Below are 26,746 nucleotides of genomic sequence, written 5' to 3' on the forward strand. Positions count from 1 at the left end.
AGACGTTCTGTCTATCTGAAGATGGGCCCGATTGACGAACCCAGATTCCCGGATCACTATGCCGACCTTGGCCTGACACAGCAGGCAAGCTCCCGCGACATCAAGCTGGCCTTTAACAAATTAGCAAGGCTCTACCATCCCGACAAGCTTGCCCCCGGCCAATCCATCGATGCTAAAGAGTTCCGCAAGGTCAGTAGTCAGTCTCCGGGCGACCCCTAAATAGCGCGAGGGAAAATGTACGTTTCAGACACACAAGTTCTTCCGTAGGTACGTAACAAGCTAAGCCTTCTGCCTCTCAACCCCCGAACCCCCGACTCAGGTCCGTGAGGCGTACGAATGCCTCATCGACAAGGAACGCCGCGCGGCCTACGACCGGCGCTACTTCGACCTGCAGGACGAGTGGGTCGCGTACCGGCAGCGGCAGGAGGAGCAACGACAGCGCGAGGAAGCCCAGCGAGCCAAGGAGGCGCAACGCGCGGCGCGGGAACGGGCGGAGCGAGAGCGCCGCGCCGCCGAGGCCGAGCGCGCGCGCCGTGCCGAAGAGGAGCGCCGCGCGGCGCAGGACCGGGCGGAGCGCGAGCGGCTGGCGGAGGAGCGCAGCCGCGAAGCCGCCCGCCGCGCCCGCGAGGAGCAGCAGCGCGCCGCTCGCGAGCGGCTCCTGCGTGCGCGAGTGGAGGAGGCCGCCCGCCGCTCAGAGGAGGCCGCGCGTCGCGTCCGCGCCGAGCAGGAAGAGGCGGCCCGCGAGCGGCTCCGGCTCCTCATCCTCGAGGAGAAGCAGGACGAGGCCCGGCGCAGCTGGGCCAGCATGCGCGAGGCGGCCGACCAGCGCGCCGAGAATCGTCACCGCAAGCAAGAACAGAAAAGTTACGTCGTCGGCGGCGGCTCTGGCAGGTGCGCTCACCCCTACTACGGCTGGTCGCGAGGCGCAGGCCGCGCGGTATGCATATTCTGCGGGACCACGTGCTGGAACTGGTCTTTTCGGTGCCCCAAGTGCGGCCTCGCGGCGTGCTGGGCCTGCAAGACGAAGAGATCTATACTCTAACCGTGGCTGCAGCAGAAATGGTGAAAGCACATGGCAGGGTGCGATCTTGGAGAGTGATATTGTGTTCTTCGTCCTTTTTGAGAGAGACAAAACTACTATTCTTGGGATAACAGGATGGGGGATAGTTAAAAAGGAAGTTGATATAACTGTCAGAGTACCATCGGCGTGTCTATGCGTAGTGTCTCGACTCGGTTCGATATCGGCATTCAGGGTATGAGTTTGAGCCTAGCATGTCCGTTGCGGTTCCTACACTCTTGTGCAATACACCTACTGAGCGGGGTCGCTCGCCGGCCATGTATAAAATATCTAGGGATCCCGTTATTCAGCGGTCCAAGAATTCAGGGGCACGCTGACCCGTGTATGAGTATGGGGCCATCAAACCTATAACCGAAGAGCCCGCCGCCCATGTCGATCGGCCTTATCACCGTCTTTCAACGCTCCCAGCCCTCGTGGATTCGTTGGCAAAGGCGAGTAGCTCCTCGCTGATGGCTCGAGCTCCGGGATATGTGGTTCCTGGTAAGATGAAGCGTTCCGAGGGTCGGTATCACTATTAGAGGTAGTTATCTGGGTTGAAATGTGGCGGAGAGAAAGGAGGGCAGAGAAGTAGGAAAACTAGCCTCCCCCTCCGAGTTCGGGCCTTGAGGGTACGGAGCGTAGTTAACTACGATTACGCAAATGGAGCCAACCCGCGTTCTTGAATGCACGAAGTCGAGCAACCCCCGCCGAGTCACCTAACCAAAGGAGAAGACAGAAAACAACGAGGTGGAAGGTGTGAGATTTCTATTTAGAGACTCCCCACGCCTCTTGCTTCAGAAGTCCCTATCTGAAGTAGCCCCTAGGGGTATCTAGGAGCCGTGGTTTATCATAGACATCTCGAAGAAACTCAACGCGACTCGTGACCACATCGCCATTCCTCGGCGGTCAACCAACGACGACAAGGACGGTATTAGGGAGGGATCTACCGCCTATATCTACGCCGCAGTCTCCACTTGCAACGGCCGCACCGAAGGTGGCGGCACCCCCAGAGTGTGCACATGTGCTCCTGGGGAAGGTAACGATTCTGACACCTGCAGCTTTTAAGTGATATCAGTTAGCTAACGTAGAGGGGCTCTATGGGGGAAGTGTGAATTGAGGCTGGGGATGCTGTGCCCGCAGCTCCTGCCTACGTCGACCGGGGCTTCGCGAGACGGCCAGATGTGTGCGTAAACTTACCATTTCCAGAGATGGCTCGCGTGCAGTATGGACCTGCCGTCTGCCGTGTACTCGACGCAATCTTCGAAGTCAAAATACGCCACGGCTTGGCTAGATCCGCCACCCGTACCGGACATGCCAGAAGCAGTGGACAGCGTTGACGCAGATATCGGTTGTGGATAGTGGCAGGTTCCTCTACTTGAGTTCAAGAGGACGTCTTCGTGGAATGCGTCGGTTTCCGTCTGGGCAGAGTGATATAGTTCTAGTTGTGTTAGGAGAGAGAGTGGATGGTCAACGTTAGAGGTTGGTGGGATCTTGAAGGGCGAAGTCTCGTTCTCCTTTTTAATAAGCGTGGCCTTCGAACGTTGGTCCCACGATGACTGCCGATCGATACGGTAAAACACTCATACAAATGGACAATAACAGGGCGATCTGGTCCATTGGATACATCCTCTTAGCCGAGAAACAAGCAACTTATTTCCTCCCCAACCTATCATGGCTTGCGAGCTCTCGTTTCCTAAGTTTAACAAGAGCAAAGGTGACTGATTTTTCAATCCCTACCTAATCCCATTGGGGCGAGTCGGACAGAATTAGGTACAATGGTAGCAGTTACTGACTATTATTTTTGAGAAGCGTATTATGGATCTTTTTGGAATGAATCGATGCCCTGCGGGCTTGCTTTCGACGCACTCGAGACTTATCAGACGAGAGGTTAGGTCAGGGGTAGAACGCCAGCGGGCCTTTTGTACCCAGAAGAAACAACAACGGTTTCAGTGGTGGTTGTCGCTGTCCTTCTTTTTTGTCTGCCTCACCTATGCTGCATACCTATGTACACTGTGATATCTTGGCCTATGCTATCTCATGGTTGGGTCCCGGGTGGCTGCGTCAGTAAGGTCGACGACAACAAATTGACTTAAGGTCGACAAGTTGCTTGGTTGGTCAACTCTGAGAGAGAAGCGAAGAGCGTTGCATCAGCTCCGCTATAGGTACCTATGAGTCTGCTTGGATGAGCAAGGTTAACCCCTGGTCGTGAGTGTGGCTCCCTACCGGAGCCACATGAGGCTCAACAACTACGTGATACCCTAGGTACCTACATAATGTCCCAGCGGGAATCATTCCGCAACAGACCCTTGTTCTATTGTGGCCGAGTTTGGCCGTGTGTATGAATCACTACCTTATGCTGGAGAGATGCTAGGGAAGGCTAAACAAAAGAATAAATACCTAGGTAGTTGGTTGTCATGCAGGAAACCTCGTAGACCTAGCATGTGCACTCCTGTTTTCCCTAGTACTGGTTGTTAGCCATGTGTTTCATCAAACGCAGCTGGGGGAATCGGGCGCGGTGGAACGCTACACTATCTCGACGAAGCCCTAGGCAAGCTATATATATATGTACATATTAGCGCCTACATTTCGTTCGTCGAAGTCGGGTGTATGTGTTTCAAAAGTCCAAATCGAAGCTAGGGGAAATCATTCTAATAGCGCCATGTGGTATTGCCTTGCTAACCAATGCTTCTTCATAGGAATGCGAATGGGCAGCCAGGTCTATCCGAGAACAGAACAGGCCGGCTCGACTTCAACTTCCTACCCCGGTACGAAAAGCGAGCTACGTTGAGAGCGATGCATCGAGGATGCGAGGTATTCTAGAGGTTTATTTCAATGAGTACGAGCCTACCACGGATCGGTCGCTCGCTCCGTCGATCGATCGTGATGCCTCGGACGGCCTTATCCTCCCTCGCTGCAAGGTGAAGCCGTTTAGGAATGGTGCCTTCGAGACGGAATCCCATGGAAAGCTGGGATTCGCGGCTTGAATACGACTACGCACTCAACGCAAGACAGGCATCAACCGCGAGGCCAACCCTACGGAGCGGACACGTCAGTTGAAAGCGCTGGGATTAGGCACGAGGGAGAGAGAACTGACCTTCCCTCCTTCTGGTAGACGACATCACTGATCACGTCTCGATCTAGGTCTGGGAACATCCCGGCGAGGGTTTCTACGATGTTGTGATGCTCTGCTCGGTGTATCCTCTGAGCCTCCGCGACTTCGGCGCTCGCTTGCCTTGCCGCGGCTTCTTCAGCTGACAATCGCCGGTGCGTATCCGCCAAAGGACGCCCGTCGCTGCTAGGTCGCGGACTAGGCAGCGGGCCGAGTCCTGAAGTACGGCGCGACGACGCAGGCTCCGTCTGAGGAGCGCGCGTGGAGGAGCTCGGACCGGCATTGCTTGGGTCTTCCGCAAATATGCGGCCAATGGATGACAGCGGTCTTTGAATCGAACGGAGCAATCCAGAGATTGCGGGCCCCTCTTCGCTTGAATCGTTGCTATCGTTGGAGGACGTAGATCGACGAGGCGTGCTCGACCCATCCAAGTCGAAGGACGAACGCGTCGAAGAGGTTGCCGGTGGATATAGAGCAGACTTTTCGGACTGCGGAGGCGGCGGCAAAGGAGGCTCTTCCGCCCGGTGTTTTTCCGCGATGGCAGACACGGCCGCTTCTACGTTCTGCTCGAATTCGTCGTCGGAAATGGTCAGGCTAGTCCGGTCCATATTCTCGACGAATTGTATGGCGCCCATCTGGTTCTGCAATCAGCGGACGAATCTGCCAGGGTGGAACGAAATCCAGCCTTACGAGGGACGAGAGGTAGTACCCCGCCTCTCCCGCAAGCTTTTCTTGGTTGCGGAATCGCAGGATATACTGGACATTGGAGACTAGATGGTCGGGATTTGACCTTAAAACGACGAATATAAGGAATGGCATGAAAGAATCAGCCGACGAGTCTGATTTATTATGCTTGAGAAGTCCTGAGGCAAGGATTAGCATCGCGGCGGGCCAGAATTGCTGGTGCTCCGGCGCGCATACCGAATATGACTTTGCAGCAATTTAGGACACAAATGATCTTGTCCCGGGGAGCACGGTAGGATTTTATTTTTAGTAGTTCTGGAGCCGTTAGCGGTGCCCTTATCGTGAAGGTCATCTAGCAACGCACCCTGTCGGGCTAGGGCAAGGAATTTCCTGCCACTATCGTTAATGGCTGGGATATCCAGATGCTCCTCTCGGACCCAGCTGTATATGCTTATCTTCTGTGCCACAATCCCGTCCCTCTCCACATCTTCTTGGTGTTGCCCACGTCGTCCGGGTCCCATTGGTCGCTCGCCTCCACGACGTCTCGGTTTCGCGCCCGGGATGGGCTGAGGAGGAGGGATTGCCGGAGAGAAAGTCTGCGAGTAGAGCCGGTTCATGACGAGCTTCTCCATGCCTTCGCGGGCATTGTCGAACTCGGCATCGGAAACTTCGCTCCATACCTCGCACTGGGCCATTTTGTTGGCTATGAAGGCAAGAAAGTCGCTGATGATCTTGACTTGTTCGTGGACCATCCACTGCCGCTTCGCGAACTCCGATAAGAAGGATTTGAGATATCGCGCGACGGGATCAGCTTTCTTATGCTTGAGCTGCTCCAAAAACCGATGAAAGTCAAACGGAAGGGCCGGTTCGGGCTCGGGTTCGGGCGGTGGTGGTCGATGTAGAGTGGTGGCGGATGAGGCCGGGGAATCGACAGCAGGTGATCTCTCATCAGACGGCCCATCCTTGGGTGGAACGGGCGGGCCATAGTCTTCGGGCGCCTTTTGCTTATCCTTGGATCGCGAACTTGCGGGCGACGCGTGCGAGAGTCCCAGACCCTGCATGTCGTCGAGCTGCTGTGCAATACTGGGGGCAAGGGGTTCGAGGCTGGACTTCCTCGGCGGATGCTGTATAGGAGGGCTACCGAGGAGTGGAGAGGTAATCTCGAGTCGCGGACTCATAACTTCGTCTTCCCCGGGACCACCACCGTCCTCGGGGAATTGCTCCATGATACTCTGGATCTCGGACCGAGAGGTCCCGTCTTGCTCGTCCTCGCTCGTGTAACGCTTCTCGTCATATCCGGCATCGGATCGGGTCGGCGAGGGTTCTGTGCCGTATCCCTTCGGGCGATAGGTGGAGCTGTTCCTCGATGGCGGTTGGGAGCCGTCCGGCGTCGGGGGGGTGGGGTCGACGTAGGGAGCGGGCGTGATGGTCAAGTACTGTGGTTTCGTAGGCTTCAGGGTCGCGACGGAGGATTCCATAGGGTCGACCGGGGGGTCGGTGGCGACATCTTCGTCTCTCGAAACCTCGTCCTCGGTAGGGAGTGGCGGGGTGTCCTGGGTCCGGTCTGGGACAACTGGGTCACCTAGGGACCTAGGCCCTGGAATGCCGTCCTCGGTGTCGCCATCCTTATCTTTGGCTTGGGTTTCGACCTGCTCCAACTCGGATAGGACAGTAGCGATGGTCGGCGAAGTGCTTGGCGGGTCCACGAGCTTTTGAGCGCTCATGGCGGGGTCATGGTCGGAGGCGATGGCAAGCTCTGGTCTCACAGGAGGGCTTGCGGGCTTTGGGAGGAGCTGTTCGGGAGGAGGCATGCACGAAAGACCAGGCCGCTTGAAAGCTGGTGTTCGATGGGGGAGGGTGAGCGGATTGCTTGCGAGACGTGAAGGGGGCGGAAAGCAATAAAAATAATCAGGCAGGCCAGGGATATATATGTAAGGAGGTAGGTAGGTGTTGAAGAGGGCAGGTTATGTATGCGTATGCGTATGCGTAGGTATTAGAGGTATAGACGGGTGGATTTATTGTATGGGGATAACCGATACCGATACGTGCCTAGCGGTACTAGGCTGTGATGTAAGGCTGCGCACGGCAGGTTGATCTCTTTTCCTAGTCTGTTCCGCAGGTGAAGGCGTTGCCTGACCTGATTGCGGATTCCGGGCCTTATCGTTATCGGCGCCACTCCGCCACTCCGCCCCTCTGACAAGTGCACGGAAACCGGATAGTCAGCTGGCCAGGCCCGATGAAACCTTGGAGGGCATGCACGGCAGGTTGGCAGGCAAGGCTATAGGTACTTGGGCGGGTGCCTTGGGCACCTGCACGATCAATACTCCCATAGGAGGTACCTACCCCTAGGAGGTACCTCTACCAACATCAAGAGGTACCTAATATGACCTGAGGTACCTTAGGCTACCCGTACCTACTTGTAAGTACCTGTAGGTTAGGTTAGGTACCTAACCCACCTCTAGGTACCTAAGGTAGCCTACCCATCCCAGTTGGCGCTTGGCGGGTGTGGACCGACGGCGCATCCGCTTCGTATCTCCGAAGCCTCTTTTGCCAGAGCGCAGGTACCTCCTACCCAAGGTACTTCTGAACCATACTCATACTGCCCAACTCAAGTACCTTACGTAGCGCATTACGCAGCGGATGCAAGGAATAGCTCGGCGTTTAATTAATAATATCTGCTTATGAGTACAAGCAGGACAAAGCGTGTTACCACCAACGGTCCATGGGAACTAACTTACACTTACTTACCTCTCTCACCTCACGCCGGACTCGCAACCTCTCTCTTCTCTAACCTCTCTCCTCCTCACATCTCCAGCTGAGTCTTCCATTGCCCTCCAGACCGGGCCGGCGAGCGATCCTCACTAGAGGGCCGTTGCCGTCTCGCCTGGCTCAAAGCCGCTCCGTGTACCGCTTTCCGCTCGTTCCGGCTCTGTTGTTATAAATATGCGCTCGCTTTTCCCGCCCCGGCTTCGATATCCACCACGCTCGTTACCATCCTCGCGACCGTAGACCTGCGCTTGCTACCGCACCTTGCGGGAGAAATTTCTTCGTTAAAAAAAAACCCCCCCATCGCTCGCGTTCGAAAAGCTCAGCGATGCGGCCACATTCGCTCAACCCCAATGCAAAATGCCCCCAACGGCCGACGTAGAATCTGACAGTGGAAAGGAGCGAGAATCAAACTCCGTCTCGGCCATAGCGCGGCAGACCCGGAACCAGTTGGAGACTCTCGGTGGGGCCCTGCACCATCGCGCCGCCCATTGGTACCGGAGGTTTTTTCTCGAGCTGGTTCTGCGCCAGAAACCTCTGCGGCCTTCCCGGGATGGCCGCCAGGTCCCGTTGCAGGTCGAGCGCGACCACCCGCTATTGGACGAGCGGCGCGGTCAGCCCTACATATCGAACACCATTCGAACTTCCAGATACACCGTGTACGATTTCGTGCCGAAGCAATTGATCTTCCAGTTCACGCGACTGGCCAATTTCTACTTTCTCTGCATCGGTATCCCCCAGGCCATCCCGGGCCTAAGCACGACGGGCAGCTACACCACCATCCTACCTCTCCTGTTCTTTGTCCTCCTCACTATCGCCAAGGAGGGTTACGACGATTACAAGCGCCATCGGTTGGACAAGCTCGAGAATGCGAACACGACCAGGGTACTAAGGCGCAGAATCGCGGACCCTGATATCGGCCTAGGCCTACCGGCACGAAAATGGTTAACCGGGGTTTTTGGAGCCTCCGACGCCGGATCCGAGGTATGGGACGACGACGCGGATGGAGATTACGGGTGGAAGCAAGTCATGTGGCAGGATGTAAAGGTCGGTGACGTCGTCAAGCTGCTTCGCGACGATGCCGTGCCTGCGGATCTAGTTCTCTTACATGCTACCGGGGAGGATGGGCTGGCGTACATCGATACTATGGATTTGGACGGCGAGACCAATCTCAAGAGTAAAGAGTCCCATCCAGATTTCAAGGATTGCCGTACCATCGGCGGACTGCGCTCCTGCCGGGCCAATTTTGTCCTCGAGGACCCCAATCCCGATCTGTATCGCTTCGATGGGAGAGTCACGGTGCACGGTCGGACATTGCCCCTGACCTCTAACGAGGTCATATATCGCGGCAGCACGTTAAGAAACACGGCTTGTGCTATTGGCGTCGTTATAAACACCGGAGAGGAATGTAAAATTCGGATGAATGCAAACCAACACCCCGACGCTAAGAAGCCAGCCCTGGAAGCTATCGCCAACAGAATCGTCATAACCCTCGCCATCTACGTGATCATTCTAACGGCCGGATGCTCCGCCGGGTATTTTATCTGGCGACACTCTACCGAGCAGATTTCTTGGTACGTCTCTATGGCTACTGTCGAGCTCAAGCAGATCATCATCGGCTACGCCATCATGTTTAATAATGTCATCCCCCTTGCGCTCTACGTCAGCCTAGAAATCACGAGAATTGGCCAGATGCTCATGTTGAACGGCGACGTGGAGATGTATGACGACGAAACCGATACTCCAGCTCGTTGCAACACGAATACGATTTTGGAAAATCTCGGTCAAGTCAGCTACATCTTCTCCGACAAGACCGGCACGTTGACGGAAAACGTGATGAAATTCCGTAAGATGAGCGTCGCCGGGACTGCATGGCTGCACGAGACCGATATACAATCCGACGAAACGTTGACGATGCCAGAACCGGGTCTCGGCGTTCCTCTTGGGCATGCAATGACGCGAAAATCGAACGAGATTTCCAGTACCATACACGAGGACGTAGAGCTCTATCCCCTCTCGCCATCGTCAGCATTCGCCACCCGGTCTGAGAGACGGTCTTCATCGCAGTGGAGATCAACTGGTCGTCCAGACCACCCGCAACCCGACGTAACGACCGCAGATCTGTTGGAATATATAAGGCTAAGGCCCGCGTCATCTTTTGCAAGACGAGCCAAGGATTACATACTGTGCATGGCTCTCTGCCACACGTGCTTACCCGAGGTGAAGGACGGCGAGCTAGATTTTCAGGCTTCGTCACCAGATGAGCTTGCGCTCGTTCGCGCCGCACACGAACTCGGCTACCTAGTAACCCATCGGTCGTCTCAAGCCGTTACGTTACGCGTTGGAGGCGGAGGTAACGCGAAAACGGATGTTTATCAAATTTTGGACGTTATCGAATTCAGCAGCAAACGAAAGCGCATGTCGATAATTGTGCGCTATCCCGATGGGAGAATATGTCTCATCTGCAAGGGCGCCGACTCGGTGATCTTGCCCAGGCTCCAGTTGGCTCATGTGGCCATGCAAAAAGCAACCGAGGTGCGCAAAAGCGCCGAGATCGAGCACGAACTCCTCCGGAGGAGCGAACAGTTGGAGGTTCGGAATAGCTTTGGTGGCCGACCAAGCATAAATTTGCGACGGAGCATTGCAGGAAACCCCACCAGCATCGGGTCCAGCCAGCCTGTTGCCCCCTCGAAGCGGCCCATAGTTATACAGAGCAGATCCGTAGAAGGGAGCAGATCCATGGAAGGGACCAGGACAGGACTCTCTGAGGACGGACTTCGTCCGTCTCTGGCTCTCCGGGCTACGTCCCTCGACGTAGTGAAGACTCTTTCCAAATCAAGCCCGTTGACACCCCAGCCACCGTGCGAAAAGTTCGGTTTCCTCGACGACCCGACCCTTCTCGACGAGTCGACCATCTTCAGCCGTTGCTTCAAGCACTTAGACGACTTTGCCACCGAAGGACTGCGCACCCTCATATTCGCACGGAAATTCATCCCCGAAAGTAAGTACGGCGCGTGGAAGAAGATCTATAACGACGCTACAACAAGTCTCGTTGATCGTCAGGATATGATCGAGGCGGCAGGTGAGTTGATCGAACAGTCGCTGGACCTGGTTGGGGCGACGGCGATCGAGGATAAGCTCCAGGTTGGCGTTCCCGAGACCATCGATAAACTCCGCCGCGCCAACATCAAGATTTGGATGTTGACGGGGGACAAGCGTGAGACGGCTATCAACATCGCCCACTCGGCACGCATCTGCCGCCCGGGCTCCGACATATTTATTCTAGATTCGTCCAAGGGCTCGCTAGACGTACAGATAAGCGGCATATCGGACGACATACAAACCGGTTGCGCCCACAGCGTCGTCGTCATCGACGGCCAGACTCTCGCGGCGATCGAGCAGTCTACGCATCTCGCCGGCCTATTCTACACGCTGATTCCGACGATCGACTCCGTCATATGCTGCCGCGCATCGCCCGCCCAAAAGTCGGCCATCGTTAAGGCGATCCGCCAGCGGCTGCCCAGTGCTCTAACCCTCGCCATCGGCGACGGCGCGAATGATCTGGCGATGATCTCGGCTTCTCATGTAGGCGTGGGGATCTCGGGCAAAGAGGGACTCCAGGCGGCCCGCGTCGCCGACTACGCGATCGCGAAATTCCGCTTCCTGCAGCGGCTGCTGCTCGTCCACGGGCGCTGGAACTACGTGCGCACGGCCAAGTTCATCCTGGCGACGTTCTGGAAGGAGATGTTCTTCTACCTGCCGACGGCCATGTACCAGCGGTACAACGGGTACAGCGGCACCAGCCTGTACGAGAACTGGAGCCTGACCGTGTTCAACATCCTGTTCACCAGCCTCTGCGTCATCTGCATGGGCGTGTGGGAGCAGGATCTCGACGCCGAGACGCTGCTCGCCGTGCCCGAGCTGTACGTGCACGGGCAGCGGAACCGCGAGCTCAATATGGCGAGGTTCGTCCGCTGGATGGCCGCCGCCGCTACCGAGGGCGTGCTGGTCTGGCTCGCCGCCTGGGCGTCCTACAGCGTGTTCGGGCAGGCCCGTGACGACGGGCTCTTCGCCCTGGGAAACCTCGTCTTTTCGATCGGCGTCATGTGGATCAACTGGAAGCTATTGTGAGTTTTTCCTTTTTTCTCCTCCCTCCCTCGCTACACGCGCACGTCTCTACCCTAGTGCTAACCAAAGGGGTGGGGGGTTGGCAGCATCATCGAGACGCACTACAAGACGGCGGTGGTCATGGGGGCGTTCGGCGTGACGCTGGCGGGGTGGTGGGCGTGGAACGCGTTCCTGGCGGGGGTGTACGCGGCGCAGCCGAGCCCGTACCCGGCACGGCACGGCTTCGTGCGCACCTTCGGCCGCGACCCGCTGTGGTGGCTGACGCTCGCCGTCGCCCTGCTCGCCCTGCTCGCCGCCGAGCTCGCCTACAAGGCCGCCAAGCACCGCATGGCCGTCGCCGGCGCCTGGCCCCCCTGGCGCCGCGGCCGCGGCCGCGCCGACGACGCTAACATCGAGGACTGGGGCCTCGAGGTCTGGCAGGAGCTCGAGAAGGACCCCGCCGTGCGCGAGCGCCTCCGCAGCAGCGCGCGCGCCGACGCTGACGCCGACGGCGCCGAGCAGAGCAGCCTTGCCGAGACGGATCCGGTCAAGGTTTTCTAAAGGGGGATGGCTGCCGTAGCAGCAGCAGCAGCAGCATTTACTGGTGTGTTTTTTTTGGCTTATTGGTTTTTTTTTTAGTTTCTTGTCTCGAACCTCCAAGTCCGGTTGGATTGCGGCGCATGTGGACTCTAGACGGGGATACCCACTATACATATACACGGCTATATATACATATACATTTACACGTTAGATATATATCGGTACCTACATAATTCAGCGTCGGCGGTGGAGAGAACCAGATAGAGAGAGAGATAGGCAGAGGTATATAATATTGTCGCGTAAAACGTAGACGCCTACGATACGCTTTTGCGGTATGTAGGCATGTAAGGGCTGGTTCAATTGGTAGGTATGTGACAAATATATATATATATATATCCCGGAGAGACAGGCACGAGATGCCACACAACGCCTCGATTGGATACTACCATCCGCTTTCCGGTATTATGCACGAGGAAACTAGAAATATCTGCCCCGAGAACGTTGAAGAACGGGGGTAGGCAGGGGTGAGATAGTCGAACGGTGTGTGCAGACAACTGCATCTAGCGGTAAGGATCGCAGTCGTATTGGAGAAAGCCGCCCCGGAGTCGCAGCAGCCAGGCAGGCTAGATCTACCGAAAGAGGATAAACTTGCGAGAGAAAAACCCGTAAGCCAGATACCATCGCCGCGCGACAACCGACGCCCCTGGCCTAAACCGCGCCATTCCCTCTCCATACCCCCCCCACGCGCACCCCTCAGCTATCTTATCCCCCCCCATCACATCTCGGCACTCGCACCCTGCCTCACAGACTCGCGACGATCGCCGTGTTCCTCACGTGCCAGACCTTCATGCCGCGCAGGCCCTCCATGCCGCGCAGCAGGCCGATGGCGCCGCGGAAGCCGTCGGTGTCGCGCGCGCGCAGGTGGGCGTCGACGCTGCGCCAGCCGATGGCCAGGACGAGCGCGCGGTTGCCGCCGTCGCCGCCTGGCGGTTCCGCGCCGCCCTCGGGCGCGACGGCCGCCTCGTCGCCCGGGACGGTCCACCCGAGGACCGCGGCGCCGCCGCCGGCGAGGTCGCCGGCGAACCGCGGCACCTCGTCGAGGAAGGCGCGGGCGCGGGCCTGGGCGGCGGCGCGCTGCGGCGCCGCAACGTCGGGCGGGAAGTACGCGTGCAGGATCTCGGTGACGTGTGCGCCGTCGACGTCGTCTTTGCCTTCCGCTTCTTCGTCGTCGTCCTCCTCCCCCTTCGCCTGCCCCGCTTGCACCACCCTCCCGTCGAGCACCCCGAGCGCGTATCCGTCCCCGTCGGCGAGCGCCCACTCGACGTGGTACGGCGTGGGGGGCGCGCCGTCGACGATGGCGCTGAGCTCGCGCCGGAAGTCCGCGAAGGCGGGGTTCCCGCCGGCGAAGGCGCGGTGGGCCGCCAGCGACGCCCAGTCGACGGAAATGCGCACGAGACGCGGCGACGTCGAGGCGGGGGAGGCGTCGAGGTCGCGCGACTGCCGCACTCGCAGACAGCCCGGTTGGGCGAGGAGCGCCGCAGCCGTTTTGAAAAGCACGGTCTTCGCGAGGTGGGCGGAGACGTCGTGCCTCAGCGGGAGGGTGACGAATTCAGTGACAAGGCCGGATGTGGCCATGGTTGGCGGCGTTGGCTTGGCTGATCTGGCGGTCTCGCCGCGTACTTAGATCGGTTTCTCGAGGTCTCTGCGCGAGATGGGCGCAGGTTAATGGGAACAAGAAGAAGAAACCAAAATGGCGGCAGTTGGATGAAATAACAACTAGTGGTAGGACTTGGCGGCTGACCGGGGAGAAAAACGAGTAAATAGAAAGTCCGGTGGTAGAAGGGGAGGGGGGGGCGATGGCGTCAAAGTACCGGAGGTCCGTACCGGACAATATACCGGTTTACCGATAAGACAAACCACCAAGCTGACTGCATCTACTTAGCCAATCCTATCCCTGCGAGGCGCGATGAGATAGGGGTGGCGGACACACCGCTCGAGATCCACCCCGGGGTAGGACGATGTATCTACCTCAGTACGTAGCATGTAGATAGATGATTCCTACATGGAGAACCTGAAAAGTTCGTGTTACTAGCTGTTACGTGCTAGAAAGCCCACCCGTACGCGAATATTTGACACGGTGACTGACTTCTTAAGCAAGTGACGAACCCTACCTACCTCTATATGCAGTCCTGGGGAATAGGCTCGTCGGTTTCGGCGTGTTTTATCCTCTTACACGTTCCGTCCCCACGGCAACTTAGAGGTTGCACAAGCTACCGCCGCTAGCTACCCAGTTGCCGAAGGGGCCAGCTCGAGGTCCGGCTACGTCCCGCGGCTCCGGCAGCCGAACTTCATAATTCGTCTAGCCAATCGAGCAAGGGCGTCAGGTAATCGGTAGCGTACAGCGGGCTAAGCGTGATGCCGTTTTCCTTCGCCAGGGGGTAGAGATCCAGAGGGTCGTGCATCATCTCCATGTAGTACATCAGCACGTACTTGAGCCTCGGCAGCACCTTGTGCTTCTCCGTGATCAGGAATCGGATGAGCTGGTAATCTCGCGGCATCAGCGCCAGCTCCAGAGTGTACCCCGGCGGGGGATATCCGGGGAACACGATGCCGCGTTCGTTCATAACCCGTATAGAGCGGGGCACGATGTTCTCCAAAAGAAGCATCTTGAGGTTCGGCGGGAATTTCGTGCGGACAAGACTCTCGAGCACCGAATCTTCCATATAGGCGCTACCCAGGAGGTATACTGGGGGCACGCGGAGGAAATGCAGATTGGGGAAGAGGGTGAAATCCATGCCTCGGTCCTCGAGGGGTATCTTCCACCGCCACGTGAGGTCCAGGATTCGCAAACTTTCCCGAACCGGAGCCAGCAGGGTGGGATAGAGCCTCTCGGAGAAGGGTAGCTGGTCGTTGTGGCCGAGCAGCACGTTCTGGAGCTGAGTCGTGGGCGACACCAGCCGATCTAGCGCCTCGTAATCGTACCAGCATAACTCAATCAGCAGGGCTCTCAGGTCGGCGTGCTGGAAGTAGTCGACGGCCAACCGGCCGAACAGAGAGAAGTCAACGTAGGAAATCCGTATCCGCCGGAGCTTCCTATGGCGGAACAGGACGGCATCGTCCTCGTTGAGCTCGAAGGTAGGCCGGTTCCCCTGCTCGATGGAAAAGGTCACTGTTATTACCAATAAGCATCCGACGTGTCCGTTTGGTTTCCAGTTGAGCTTACAGTTCGTCAGCTTGGGCTGTTCTCGGACGAGCCTGTTGAGAGACCGCCTCCTCTCATCATCGATCTCCAGCGGCTCGCCGTCGTGCTGGGCGATGACGCTCTCCAGATTGGGGAACTCGATGGCCAAGAGCTGCCGGTAGGCGATTGGGTGGAATTCGTCCAAGATGAGGAAATGCACGAGGCTCACGACGTGGGGCCGGGTCTTGAGGAGATTGACGAGCCCGACGGTGTCGTTGTGGGTGCCGACCTTGGTGAATATCTTGCGGTAGAATAGCGGCTCCACGACCTCCCGGGCCTGCTGAGAGGCCCGCAGGAACGAGCCCTGGTCCCGGAGGTCGAGACACCCAAGGATCCACCACTGGAGCTCTAGGGGGAGATTGAGGAGAGACAAACGGCGGGACGTCGGGCAATCCATGGCGGAGGGGGGTTAACGGATGATAGGCTGGGGACCGTCAGGGAATCGGGGCGTCAGGACGGCTCATAGCTTCTTCTCAACTTCTCGGGCTGTGTGCTGTGATGGGGGTTGTGATGGAGGTCGCGAGGGCGGGCAGGCAGACAGGCGGACAACCGGATCCCGAATCCTCCCCGCAAAGAAAGCATGGAGGGTTGTAGTATGGAGGTAAGTCAGGTAAGTCACCAAAGCATAGGCGCTCCGATATTAGAATGGGCAGACGAATGGAAGCTTGCCGTGGGTGATGCACTCCTCCGGCTCTGGTCGGGGGTATTTGCATAAGCAGCTATTTGCATACCTACCTAAGGTAGGCGTCAAGACGGCGAGATGGATGTCTGCATATTTGGGGATATGCATAACGAGCAAGAATAAGGATGTACCGCTTGCAAGACACTTCCCTGGGAGGTACCTACCTGTAGCTCGTAGGTACCTAAGGCTGCATGGTAAATCAAGGCAAGGAGAAGGTACCGGGGCACCTATCCAAGGTAGCATGGTACTTGGCCTGCCCGGCATTGGCGCTGCAAGCTTCACCAACGTCATATACCGGTCACCGGCCAACTCGTCCAGCTCCCGGCGGACAAGCCTGGGCCTTGGTAGCGAGGAATTCCGAAAGGACCGCGAGAGGGAAATACTCATAATCGGCCGGGATCGTCAAGACAGATAACCCGGGTACCTTGATTTAGCGATGCCTCCTATACTCCTATCCATTACCGTAGGCGCCTAGTAATCGGAACCCTCTGGCGGATGGTCCATTTATATGCACCTAAAGTAGGTATATCCACTTACCTATCACATACATTAGGTACCTCCCACCGTACTATAGGTACCTGATGTACTCCCACTCTCGGCTCCGCACCTGATAAGGAGGAGATGCACGGATAATAGTACCGGCAGCTGTCTATTACCTCTTCTACACAACTCTCCTGGATCGAACCCCCTTCTTACCAATCCATCGTCGGCCCGTTCTACACAGCAGCGCGCAGCCCCTTTTCGCCCTTCCTTTTTCCCTATCTCGGGTAGCTATACCTATACATATGCGACATACCGCGAGCCTAGGTTCCATTCAAGCCACGTTCCCGCCCTCCGCCTCGCCGGGCTCGGCAGCCTTCTTCGCTCGCGGCTTCTTCTTGCGCTTGCCGTTCCCCGTTCCGACCGGCGCCTCGCGGACCCATCGCGCGACCGCCTCCGCACGCTCGGTCAGGATCGGGTACTCTCTGCCGTCGTCCACCGCCCAACGTTTCGGTCCAGAGTTGGGGCTCGGGATCCCGCCATTCGTGGCGCTCGCGTGGTCCGCTTCGGCCCTCCGCTGGCGAGCGAGGATCGCGGCTTTGAAGCTCGCTTCGTCGTTAACCCGCTCGTCTTCCAATGCCTCGATAATCGCTTGCTGCCGCATCCTCTCTTTGCGCTGTTCGTCTGTCTCGACGAGACTCGTGCTACCGGCGACAGAGAGCACATTCATCCCAGCAGTAGCCACGGATACCCCATTCACCGACAAGGAGGCGGGCAGGGGCGCAGGGGCGCAGAGTACCTCCCAACTCGACGAGAGGTCGACCCAGTTCTCGGCTCGCCGGAGGACCTCGATCCAATCTGCTCGCGCCGGCGACCTACTAGCCTGGAAGACCGGATAGCCGTCAGCCAGACGGGCAAGCCGGGCAACCATGTGAGCGTGGCGCTGCAGCTCCTTGGCCGATGTCTGGACGAGGGTGTGGCACAATAGGAGCGAATGTAACGCGTCAGTTAGGAGCGGGTGGTAGGTGACGACCTCGGTAGTCGTCGGAGCCGATTCGGCGGCGGCGGAGCCCGCAGCTGCGAGCTCCGTCGCGGGATACGGGGGAAGGCCTGCCAGCGGCGTAGCCGTGAAGAGCGACGCTAGGTCGCACACCGTGTGGCCGGCTGAACTTCCCGCGAGGCTACCCGAATCCTGGGGCGTATGCCGAGTCGGACCATAGTATTTCTTGTTCCGATGAGTCGCCTGGTTGACTTGGCGGCTAAACTCGTCCGATATCTCAATAGGCATGTTTGGCGAATAGTGAAAGTGTTTAAAGTACTCCATGTAATCCCGGAGGGCACGTTTCGCGTACAGCCTCACCGCCTTGCGCATCTCGAGTTGTCTCTTGGTGGGACCCTTGCCGGTCGCGTCTGCCTCCGCCTCCTGAGAGGCCGAATTGCCGTTGGCGACGCCACTGTCCGCGCCGTCCGCATTATCCTGCGAATTTTCATCCTGCTCAGCCGGCGGTTCGGGAAGCGCAAGTGGAACGTGGTCACAAGCCAGAGTCAAGTAGCAGCCAGCACGTTGAAACAGCAGCTGTACCTCTGTGCTGCTGGGCTGATCTCTCTCGTCGAGGGGTGGGTTATCTCGTCGTCGTCCGTTCCTTTTTTCTAGCTGCATCGCCTCTTCGGCAGCGGGGGTATGCCGCGGCTGTTGAAGGCGGCACACTCCCAGAGCGTTAGTCAGGTCCACGACAGCACCTTCGTAGTCGTCCTTGAATATGCGAACGATGGCGCGAGTCCTCAAGGGCTCACAATCCGAAGGTCGTTGCCCAATTATCAAATCGAGCGCGCGGAAATCGGTGCATTCGGCTAGCTGCCGAGAGGGTATCTTCTCGTGGAAGAAGTGGACGTAGTTGGCATCCGGGTCGTCCGGCGCCCTCTGCAGGACCAGACTAGCCACATTCTCCAAGGTAGAGGTGGATTGCATCGTGGCGACGCTCGACGCTATCTCGTCGAGATGGTAGGCGCGCGACAGCTTCTGTGTGGCCTGTTCCCGCATCCGAAACCTTCGCTCAGGACTCAACTTTGTGCCGCCATTGTTGAATCCGAGTCCCAATGCCTGCATATGATGCGCCGTTCCGCCAGCCAGAGAGTTGGAGAGCGCCGAGGATGCGACTCCATTTACCGCTCGCACCGCCAAGTCAGTAGCGCCATCGACGAGTTGCCTTATTTTTACGAGGTCATAAAACACAGCAGGGTCGACGGGGCGCGGGAGGGGCATGTAGTAATTGGCGTTGGCAAGAGTCTCGAGGACTTCGAGGGGCAACTGAAGCCACGGGCCATGGAAGGACGATATATAGCGCCAATGTCTGGAGAATTGCGGTGTCAGCTACCAACCCGAGGGGGAGCAGTGTCGAGTCCACCTTGTGTGCGTATATATACATGCATGTATACACATGATATATGTGTGATATATATGGGTAAAAACTCACTTGTTCCGGCAGATCACAAGGGCGGCCGGAGTCGTTGATTGTGGAGCGGAAAAAGAAGACTTTTTCGTGGACTGCCGTTCCATTGCGGGAGAAGGCTCACCCACATCCACTGCTACGACGGGCTTCTTGTTCTTTTTACCCATCACGCACAGGTGGTTAGAGGGTTCAAGAGAGAGAAAGGGAGGTGTGTTGGTGTGTGCGTGTGTGTGTAATGTATGTGTGTGAGTGTGCGTGGGTGCGGGTGTGTGTTGTGTGTGTGTGTGTATGTGTATGTGGTAGGGTGGTGATGATGTGGTGGGATATACCAATGGTAAAACCGCGCCAGGTGCGTTGGCTGTCTTATACCCCCGCAGGAGGTGGGTAGACAGGAGCTAGATGCCCCTGCGAAGAAGAATGGCGAGGACGGTTGCTAGCAATGCAGATGTAGGTCGTGACTAGGGGTAATACGTCTGTATGTCCTAGATGTATGTGGGTGGCTATGGTGAGGATGATAGAGGGTAGATGATAGAGGCCATGTGGGTTGCTCATGTATGTGTGAGGGGAGTTTGATATACGGAGACGGGAAGAGCAACAGGCGTCGTTGATCACTCCTCAGCCAGCGGATAATGCGCTGCCATTGGTATGTACGGAGGTTGACGGAAGTGAGTGGCGCAAGACCTCAGCGACTATGGCTGATTCGTCCAAGGGTCTGTCCTGGTTCGGAGTGTCGTGCAGTTCACCGATGTTCGTCCAGGGGAGGATGATGATGACTACGATAACGATGTACGTAGCAGATGCCCAGGCACATAGACGTGGGTAGGCGTGTGTATGCGCGCGTAAGAGAACGTGTGAATGTGTGTGTATGTGTGTGTGATAGTTCAGCAGATGTCCAGTCTAGAAGAGATCAAGGAGGTGTGCGGATATATGCCCGCGTGTCCGGGGCAGGTGTAGAGGTGCAGAGGTGTTGTGTGTAGTGCGAAGAATGATGTCGGCAAGGCGTTTAGGATTTGCGAGGCATTCCAAGCACATCCAATCGAAGCACAATTGTAGGCAACATGCGCGCAAGAAAAAAAATCAATTTGGTTGGTTCAATTGGTGGCCCCCATCCCGTAGTGATCGCAGCAGATTTCTAGCTAGCTATATTGCTCCCTAACTCTTATCGTTGCTGCTGAAATCTGTCAAAAGCCGAAAATATTCCCACACTTCTTATCATCACGTGCGTTTCTTGACTTTCTCTTTTCCTATGGTGTATTGACGTTTTTTAAGTACCTCCTCCACGAGGGGAACCTAATATACTATAGGTACCTACAGATCAGTAGGTTACTTAACGAAGGATAGGTTCGGCCCCTAACAGCGCTACTTGGTAGTCTTCGTCATTTAGCTCATCTCCTACCTAGGTACCTAGCATCCTAGCATGGAGAGGAGGGTAGGAGGTACCTCTATGGAAGTCAAGTAGGATACAGCGAATGGGATCCCAACAGCTTACTTTGAGTGGTTTGAACTTGATAACCCCAAGTTATGGTTGCGATGGAGGCACCACCTTATAGGAGGTAGGTAGGTACCTTAGGTTGGGTATATTTCTGACGGTGACATTCTGCTATTCTCATCTAGACGTACCTAAGCACACAACACAAAGCATACCTTAGGTACCTATACATCTAAGGTAGGTAGGTAGGTACCTAAGGCACATAAAGTAAATATCCTCGGAAAAACATCAGTAACCTACTCATATACTCAACTCGCCTTTCCAGTTCCTGGCACACTACTATACAACCCTAATGAACAGATGCCTTCTCTACCTCGACCGTGCATCGACGGCGTGTAAGAAAAAAGACGTAGGTAGGTATTCACAATTTCACCCCCCCCCCCCGGAGCTCACCTGCTCACATTTCTCTCTTAACTAGTTCTCCTTGATCGATCGTTGCCATTCCTTCCTTACCTCTGCGAGGAGGCCATCCTGCGTCAGGACGTCTATGGCTGTACCCGCCAGCGCTTTTCCCACCCGTAAACTTCTCTCGAATGCCTCCCTTGTCGCCGCTGCCTTGGCGAAGTCGGGGCTGTGTGGCCCGTTCCCTTCCGGCCCTGGTGGGATAGCGAACCCCGCGCTCAGGCTGGGCATGGCGTAGCTGATGTCGCCCTGGTCTGTGCTGGCCATCGTTCGGCCCTCTATTTCGTCGAAATCGGCGTTGCCTGGGATGGGTCCGTTTGGAGGCGAGAGCTCGTTGAAGTATTTCCTATAGGAAGCTCCCAGCACGCGATTCGGAACGTGGTCGGCATAGGACCGCGTCGGAATCAACCTGAGTGTGCAGCCGGTCGCAACCGCGCCAGACACGAAGCAGTTGTCAACCTTCTTCTTCAGCTCCCTGACTCTCTTCTGCGTGTTCGCCCGGCACACGAAGTTGCCTGCCGTGTAGGCGTGGATCACGTTCGGCCGAACCCCGCCGTCCGTGATGTTCCCCTGGATCACGTCGCCCGGCATCGTCTGTTGTCGAAGGACGGACAAGGCATTGTAGCCCGTAATCAAGGCATCGAGAGCGTTGAGGCCCAGCCAGGGACTTGCCGCGGCGTCTGTAACGCTTGGTGTGAGCACTCTCATCTCGACTGACGGGCGAGATCATTAAGCGACCGATTTCTCGGAAACTGTGCCCTCCTATGTGGCGAATCAAGAGGTCTGATGAAGATCACCTACGGGCTTCGCGTCCGATATATTCAACCTTGAATGCGTGATAGGCGGATGTACGCATGAGGGCGGTATCTGCGGTAATTCCGGGGTGCGATATCAAATTGATGTCCACGTTGTGATCCCGGTAGGCTCCAGCTCGCAGGAGTTCGATCTTGCCGCCTCCACCTAGAAATCGTCAAGATACCGTTCGACGAATTCGAAGCCGGAGAAGACGATCGCCCCGCCTACGACCTACCTTCCTCGGCTGGTGTCCCGAACATGACGACCTTGCCGCCCAACCCGTGCTCCTCCATCACGTTGGCAGTTGCTAGCCCGCCGGCGACAGACGCGGATGCGATGAGGTTGTGCCCGCAGGCGTGTCCAATTCCCTCCAATGCATCTACACGCTCCAGTCAGAGAACTATACCCGCAGGACGTGAGCGGGACGCACCCATCTCGACGTTGAACGACACGACCGGGCCCGGCTTCCCGCTATCGAAGACGGCAACCCAGGCGGTTGCCAGGTTATAGGCGGACGGCGTCACCTCCCATCCCGGCCTACTTTTCATGAAATTAGTGAGGGTCTCATGGGCGATGAACTCTTTGTATCCTAGCTCCGGGTTGTCGTGGATCTTCTTGTTAACGGGCCATAAGTCGTCGGCGATGCTATCGACGAAGTGGTTGATCTCGCTGAGATAGCCGTCCTGGTGGGTTACGACGACGAAATCGTCGGCTGGCGAATCCATGGTATCCGGATCGTTTACTTGTCGACTCGAGCGCGCCTAACAATGCAGCGAATTCGATGGGACTAGCCGGGAAGACGATGAAATTGTTGTCATGAAGTAGGTAACAAGAGGAGGAGGTCGAGCACGGCCCCCAAGTTCGACGGATGAGATAATTAGGTACGTTATTGGATCTACGGACCTTCGCGAGCTCAGGTCGCTTCGCTTACAGACCGATAGTTAGGCTATAAATATCTCTGGACGGGTAAATGCCCCATACTTCCGGCTCCCTCGTATGCAGCAAGACGAGGGTATGCGCTACGAGGTGTACTCATATGAGAGGTACGTGTGCAGGTATGCGGGCGCAAATAAGCGGGTTTCTCCCCGCATCCTGGGCCGGGTAGATATCTTAGGTGCCTAGGTGGGTACCTACCTCTGTAGCAGATAGGTATAGCATGCCAATACTATGCCTATTCGCGTCCATACCTGGGTTCGGCGATGCGATACCACACACGGGCTACACGACGACGACAACAGCTGATGCTCCACATGGGACTAGGGTTAAGACGAATCCGGGAGGTGGTGAACACGGGTCGGAAGAAGAGGTGAGGTTGGTGCTCGCGTGCATTTCACGCCCACGCGAGATACGTCGCCGGTACATGCAGGTAGGTACATACCTCCTACCTCCTAGGCACACGAGGGCAACGGTGATCCCCATAATGCAGTAGATAGAAGCCACCAGCCCTGCCCTGTCCAGTGCCCTGCCTGCTGCCAACAACAACCCTTAGGTACATCCCACCTTGCCTATAAGATAAGAGGAGGTCCGATCGGGAGCTGCCTACCGACGACGATGCTTTCTTATCGCCGCCATGAGCTCGGTCTGGAGTTGTCCGATTCGTTGTCGTGCACCCCTCAGAATGCTGCTGAAATAGTAACCGTCCAACTCCGTGTCCCTACGTGTTGCGTCTCTGTATTTCAGTCGGGGTAAGCCCCTCCCTATGGACTGCCCGGCCGAGAGCACCACACGAGAACTCCGAGACGAGACCTGTTGTCAGTAGGCAGGATCATCGACGAGCGGAAACCCACCTTCCCCAGCCAGTATGGCGTCCGAAGAGAAGCCCCCGAGTCACGATGTCGACAAGTCCACGTCGGTTGCCCACGAGGTCAAGGTGGCCGAGGCCGACATTAAGGACGAGGCCGGTGCCTTTGCTGTGAGAGCCTTGATGAGCGGCGCCGTAGACGACGAGGCCTCGCGGAAGGTGAGACGGAAGATCGACTACAGGATCCTGCCCTTCATGTGTATCACCTACGCCCTCCAGTTCATCGACAAGACCTCCTTGGGATACTCGTCCATCTACGGCATCATTCCCGACAACAAACTCCAGGGCCAGGATTATTCGTGGGCCAGCTCGATTTTCTATTTCGGTGAGCAAATGTCCGCTGGTCCGTAGCCGCCGGCGATGGTGTTCGCTCATGATCCTAGGCTATCTCCTTGCTGAGTATCCCGGTATCGCTATTCTGCAGAGGTTCCCGGTCGCCAAGTTTCTCGGCGTCAATATCGTACTATGGGGCGCGATCCTGATGGTCACGGCAACATGCTCTTCTTTTTCCGGCCTTGCGACGGCGAGGTTCATTCTAGGGATGGTCGAGGCCACGATCTCGCCCGGATTTGTAGCCATCACCGGAATCTGGTGGACTAGACAGGAGCAAGCTGGCCGGTCGGCTCTATGGATCTCCTTCCTCGGCGTCGGCAGCTTCGTCGGAGTGCTGTTGGCTTATGGAATCGGCCACATTCAGGGCTCCCTATCCACTTGGTACGGCGATTACCCCCATTTTTTCCCTTTTTCCTATGCATCCTCGCATACGCAGGCGCGGCAGAATGCGAGCCCTTATTCGGACGATGAGGCTGAAACAGGCGGAGTAGATGCTAACGCTCGAATTACTACTCTAGGAAATACATATATCTCATCTTGGGGTCCGTAACCATCGCGTGGGGTATCGCATTCGCGCTATTCGTGCCAGATAGCCCGACAAGCGTCAAGTGGCTCGGAGAGGACGAAAAGGTCGTTGCCATCCAGCGCGTGATCGAGAACAAAACCGGTACCAAATCGCGCCATTTTGTCAAGGACCAAGTGATGGAAGCGGTCACGGATCCCAAGGTCATCGTCCTGGGCTTAATTTCCTTTGTCAACGCCATTGCCTCTGGCGGGCTCGCCTTCGGCTCGTTAATCATCCAGGGTTTCGGTTTTACTCCCCTCCAAACCACGCTTATGAATCTTCCCTTATCTATCGTCCAGGTTATAGCGCAGCTCGGCGGCGGGTTTCTGACCACTCGAATCAGTAGCTCCCGCCTACACGTTGCCTCGGTAGCTATGATCCCCCCAGTATGACCGTCCTGCCTGTCACATAATATCAGCCGTGCATCAAAAATCCCAAACTAATAATTTAATCCCAAGATCGTGGGTACGGTACTCATTAACCAACTGCATGAATCCAATAAATGGGGGCGGCTTGTTGGTGTTTGGTTGTTGGTGAGTCCTGAGCTGATGCATATGGCCCCTATATTCCTCCAACATGAACCCCACACGGACGCCCGTATTGACCCGAGAAAATACAGGGCTCTTATCCGGTAGGGTTCATGATAATATTGGGCTTACTTTCAACCAATATCGCTGGTAGCACCAAGAGATCTGTGGCCTCGGGGTGGGTTTTTGTCTGCTACTGTGTCGGTCAGATCGCGGGGCCACAGTTCTTCAAGAGCACCGAGGCGCCCGCTTATCGCAGTGGCATCGTAGCCATGCTCTGCGGCTTCGTCCTAAACTTGATTCTAAACCAGGTATTGCGATTCCTCTACGTACTCGAGAACAGGAAGCGAGACAAAGACCTTGAGGGGAAGTCCGAGGACGAGATCGCCGAGATGAAGAGAACGGGTGATCTACAGGGGTTTGAAGATATTACTGATAAGAACAACGTGAGTGGCCCCCGAACTTATGAGGCGAAGAAAAGATTGACAACGTACAGGCTACGTTCCGATATGCGTTGTAATGAAAGTTCGTTCATATTCGCGGTGGATATCTCTTCAGGGAGGTGTTATACCTGTGAAGCAGTTCAACCGGGTTAAACAATTGTACCTAGAGTTATTTCCCTGCGTTCCTAACCTAACGAATCCTAACCACAGCACTACTAAATTCTAAACTATTTCCACCTTACTAGTCCCTGTTTAGTGCACGTCGCGATCTTCCTCCGGGCTCGCACTGTGCGCCGCCGCCGCCGCTGCTGACTCGGTGGTGCCAAGCGTCTAGCCACCCTTCTCGATGCGGTTCTGGCCGCGGAGTTCTAGGCCCAGGTTCTGGCGCCCTAGAAGGGCATGTAGAAGAAGAGGAGGAAGAGGAGAAGGAAGGGCAGGGTGATGCGCCGGGCCCAGTGGCCGAGGCGTGCGGGGCGAGCGTACGGGGTCGAGCCGGTTATTTGAGCCCCGCGCGGCGTTGAAGACGGACGCGTCGTAACTGTACAGGACCATGCACATGGCCGCCCTGGGGGCGATATACCTACCTAGCAAGGGCTAGTCTAGCGCTGTGTTCATGCGAGAACTTCGACCCGCCAGTTTTAGGCCCTCTTTGCGCTCCCATATCGACGGCTAGTACCGACGATGTCTAGCTGCGGTGTTGGGCCAAGTCGAGAGTCGAGACAGGAGGTAAGAGATTTCAGAGAGACCGCGGGGACGGGGGTGGACGAGGGAGTCGCGGAGCGAGCACATCCTCTTCATACGCGCCTCTCGCCGATGTCGGCGAGGAGAGTAGGGGGCGAGATTGGCTTGGCTCGAAGGTTGTGGCTGGCCGTGGGCAAGGAGACATGGTAGTAAGGTAGTGTGGGAATAATATTAGATAACTTGCGCAATTTCGTCAATTTAGGACTAGTATTAGGTAGGTACGGAGACGTATGGTGCGGGTATGAGTAACTCTAGAGTCCCCGAAACCAGCAACAATCTATACCGAATCTAGGTCCAAGTCTATAGAAGCATATCAGTTACACCTCTCCCTCGTGTCATCAATAAGACAAGAATCGTTTCTAGTTTGTCGATGGCTCTAGCGTGGTCGCTCAAAGGAGCTTAGTCTACAGGTACATGTTTCCGTTGCGAGTTTACTGTTCGACATGCTACAAAGATATATATAATTTGTTCAGATATGTTTGGTAAAATATACACTGGGTTGTTGTTTCTCTATAGTTAGGTACGCTACAGTTT

At 56.5% G+C, this 26,746-nt stretch overlaps 9 protein-coding genes across 9 annotated transcripts; 3 read left to right on the forward strand and 6 right to left on the reverse strand.

Annotated features, from left to right (window-relative positions):
- Window positions 1-21: 21 nt before the first annotated feature.
- GGS23DRAFT_592048 (DnaJ-domain-containing protein) lies at window positions 22-1,042 on the forward strand (the record flags this gene model as incomplete). The annotated part of the gene is made up of 2 exons (XM_051517825.1): window positions 22-189; window positions 320-1,042. 2 exons carry the CDS (start codon window positions 22-24, stop codon window positions 1,040-1,042), a joined length of 891 nt encoding a protein of 296 aa, XP_051376970.1.
- A 748-nt stretch (window positions 1,043-1,790) lies between these two features.
- On the reverse strand, window positions 1,791-2,845 carry GGS23DRAFT_544696 (uncharacterized protein). Its single transcript, XM_051514932.1, has 2 exons — window positions 2,255-2,845; window positions 1,791-2,115 (listed from the first exon to the last, which is right to left on the reverse strand). The coding sequence occupies exons 1-2, from the start codon at window positions 2,368-2,370 to the stop codon at window positions 2,001-2,003; spliced, it is 231 nt and encodes a 76-aa protein (XP_051376971.1). The 5' UTR covers window positions 2,371-2,845; the 3' UTR covers window positions 1,791-2,000.
- A 959-nt stretch (window positions 2,846-3,804) lies between these two features.
- Window positions 3,805-6,752, reverse strand: GGS23DRAFT_19869 (uncharacterized protein). The gene is made up of 4 exons (XM_051511767.1): window positions 5,215-6,752; window positions 5,088-5,165; window positions 4,857-5,029; window positions 3,805-4,801 (listed from the first exon to the last, which is right to left on the reverse strand). Exons 1-4 carry the CDS (start codon window positions 6,659-6,661, stop codon window positions 4,091-4,093), a joined length of 2,409 nt encoding a protein of 802 aa, XP_051376972.1. The 5' UTR covers window positions 6,662-6,752; the 3' UTR covers window positions 3,805-4,090.
- A 709-nt stretch (window positions 6,753-7,461) lies between these two features.
- On the forward strand, window positions 7,462-12,650 carry GGS23DRAFT_544700 (phospholipid-translocating P-type ATPase). Its single transcript, XM_051514933.1, has 2 exons — window positions 7,462-11,743; window positions 11,831-12,650. The coding sequence occupies exons 1-2, from the start codon at window positions 7,977-7,979 to the stop codon at window positions 12,282-12,284; spliced, it is 4,221 nt and encodes a 1,406-aa protein (XP_051376973.1). The 5' UTR covers window positions 7,462-7,976; the 3' UTR covers window positions 12,285-12,650.
- Window positions 12,651-13,064: 414 nt separating this feature from the next.
- On the reverse strand, window positions 13,065-13,898 carry GGS23DRAFT_592051 (uncharacterized protein; the record flags this gene model as incomplete). The annotated part of the gene is made up of 1 exon (XM_051517826.1): window positions 13,065-13,898. The coding sequence occupies one exon, from the start codon at window positions 13,896-13,898 to the stop codon at window positions 13,065-13,067; it is 834 nt and encodes a 277-aa protein (XP_051376974.1).
- Window positions 13,899-14,611: 713 nt separating this feature from the next.
- On the reverse strand, window positions 14,612-15,901 carry GGS23DRAFT_602115 (uncharacterized protein; the record flags this gene model as incomplete). The annotated part of the gene is made up of 2 exons (XM_051519282.1): window positions 14,612-15,432; window positions 15,487-15,901. 2 exons carry the CDS (start codon window positions 15,899-15,901, stop codon window positions 14,612-14,614), a joined length of 1,236 nt encoding a protein of 411 aa, XP_051376975.1.
- Window positions 15,902-16,800: 899 nt separating this feature from the next.
- GGS23DRAFT_19978 (uncharacterized protein) lies at window positions 16,801-19,381 on the reverse strand. Its single transcript, XM_051511770.1, has 2 exons — window positions 19,141-19,381; window positions 16,801-19,017 (listed from the first exon to the last, which is right to left on the reverse strand). The coding sequence occupies exons 1-2, from the start codon at window positions 19,281-19,283 to the stop codon at window positions 17,001-17,003; spliced, it is 2,160 nt and encodes a 719-aa protein (XP_051376976.1). The 5' UTR covers window positions 19,284-19,381; the 3' UTR covers window positions 16,801-17,000.
- Window positions 19,382-20,385: 1,004 nt separating this feature from the next.
- On the reverse strand, window positions 20,386-22,761 carry GGS23DRAFT_544711 (uncharacterized protein). The gene is made up of 5 exons (XM_051514934.1): window positions 22,233-22,761; window positions 22,038-22,181; window positions 21,809-21,967; window positions 20,519-21,687; window positions 20,386-20,459 (listed from the first exon to the last, which is right to left on the reverse strand). Exons 1-4 carry the CDS (start codon window positions 22,525-22,527, stop codon window positions 21,020-21,022), a joined length of 1,266 nt encoding a protein of 421 aa, XP_051376977.1. The 5' UTR covers window positions 22,528-22,761; the 3' UTR covers window positions 20,386-20,459; window positions 20,519-21,019.
- A 219-nt stretch (window positions 22,762-22,980) lies between these two features.
- On the forward strand, window positions 22,981-25,750 carry GGS23DRAFT_544726 (major facilitator superfamily domain-containing protein). The gene is made up of 7 exons (XM_051514935.1): window positions 22,981-23,168; window positions 23,232-23,928; window positions 23,987-24,317; window positions 24,455-24,887; window positions 24,960-25,034; window positions 25,121-25,474; window positions 25,525-25,750. The coding sequence occupies exons 2-7, from the start codon at window positions 23,604-23,606 to the stop codon at window positions 25,546-25,548; spliced, it is 1,542 nt and encodes a 513-aa protein (XP_051376978.1). The 5' UTR covers window positions 22,981-23,168; window positions 23,232-23,603; the 3' UTR covers window positions 25,549-25,750.
- The last annotated feature ends 996 nt before the right edge of the window (window positions 25,751-26,746 follow it).

The sequence above is a fragment of the Durotheca rogersii genome, assembly GCF_024521655.1.
Source record: "Durotheca rogersii strain YMJ 92031201 chromosome Unknown GGS23scaffold_1, whole genome shotgun sequence".
Lineage (NCBI taxonomy): Eukaryota > Fungi > Ascomycota > Sordariomycetes > Xylariales > Xylariaceae > Durotheca > Durotheca rogersii.

What these genes read in the sequence shown, in the direction of transcription:
- GGS23DRAFT_544696 (XM_051514932.1), bottom strand. Translation starts at nt 2,370, where the DNA reads ATGTCCGGTACGGGTGGCGGATCTAGCCAAGCCGTGGCGTATTTTGAC. An exon ending in GCGAGCCATCTCTGGAAATG is followed by an intron (nt 2,116 to 2,254) that starts GTAAGTTTACGC and finishes ATCACTTAAAAG; the next exon opens with CTGCAGGTGTCAGAATCGTT.
- GGS23DRAFT_19869 (XM_051511767.1), bottom strand. Translation starts at nt 6,661, where the DNA reads ATGCCTCCTCCCGAACAGCTCCTCCCAAAGCCCGCAAGCCCTCCTGTG. An exon ending in TTGCTGCAAAGTCATATTCG is followed by an intron (nt 5,030 to 5,087) that starts GTATGCGCGCCG and finishes TCCTTGCCTCAG; the next exon opens with GACTTCTCAAGCATAATAAA. An exon ending in GGTACTACCTCTCGTCCCTC is followed by an intron (nt 4,802 to 4,856) that starts GTAAGGCTGGAT and finishes TTGCAGAACCAG; the next exon opens with ATGGGCGCCATACAATTCGT.
- GGS23DRAFT_544700 (XM_051514933.1), top strand. Translation starts at nt 7,977, where the DNA reads ATGCCCCCAACGGCCGACGTAGAATCTGACAGTGGAAAGGAGCGAGAA. An exon ending in TGGATCAACTGGAAGCTATT is followed by an intron (nt 11,744 to 11,830) that starts GTGAGTTTTTCC and finishes GGGGGTTGGCAG; the next exon opens with CATCATCGAGACGCACTACA.
- GGS23DRAFT_19978 (XM_051511770.1), bottom strand. Translation starts at nt 19,283, where the DNA reads ATGGGTAAAAAGAACAAGAAGCCCGTCGTAGCAGTGGATGTGGGTGAG. An exon ending in CTTGTGATCTGCCGGAACAA is followed by an intron (nt 19,018 to 19,140) that starts GTGAGTTTTTAC and finishes GCAATTCTCCAG; the next exon opens with ACATTGGCGCTATATATCGT.
- GGS23DRAFT_544711 (XM_051514934.1), bottom strand. Translation starts at nt 22,527, where the DNA reads ATGGATTCGCCAGCCGACGATTTCGTCGTCGTAACCCACCAGGACGGC. An exon ending in CGGGACACCAGCCGAGGAAG is followed by an intron (nt 21,968 to 22,037) that starts GTAGGTCGTAGG and finishes GACGATTTCTAG; the next exon opens with GTGGAGGCGGCAAGATCGAA. An exon ending in ATATATCGGACGCGAAGCCC is followed by an intron (nt 21,688 to 21,808) that starts GTAGGTGATCTT and finishes CAAGCGTTACAG; the next exon opens with ACGCCGCGGCAAGTCCCTGG.
- GGS23DRAFT_544726 (XM_051514935.1), top strand. Translation starts at nt 23,604, where the DNA reads ATGGCGTCCGAAGAGAAGCCCCCGAGTCACGATGTCGACAAGTCCACG. An exon ending in CAGCTCGATTTTCTATTTCG is followed by an intron (nt 23,929 to 23,986) that starts GTGAGCAAATGT and finishes TCATGATCCTAG; the next exon opens with GCTATCTCCTTGCTGAGTAT. An exon ending in CAGGGCTCCCTATCCACTTG is followed by an intron (nt 24,318 to 24,454) that starts GTACGGCGATTA and finishes TTACTACTCTAG; the next exon opens with GAAATACATATATCTCATCT.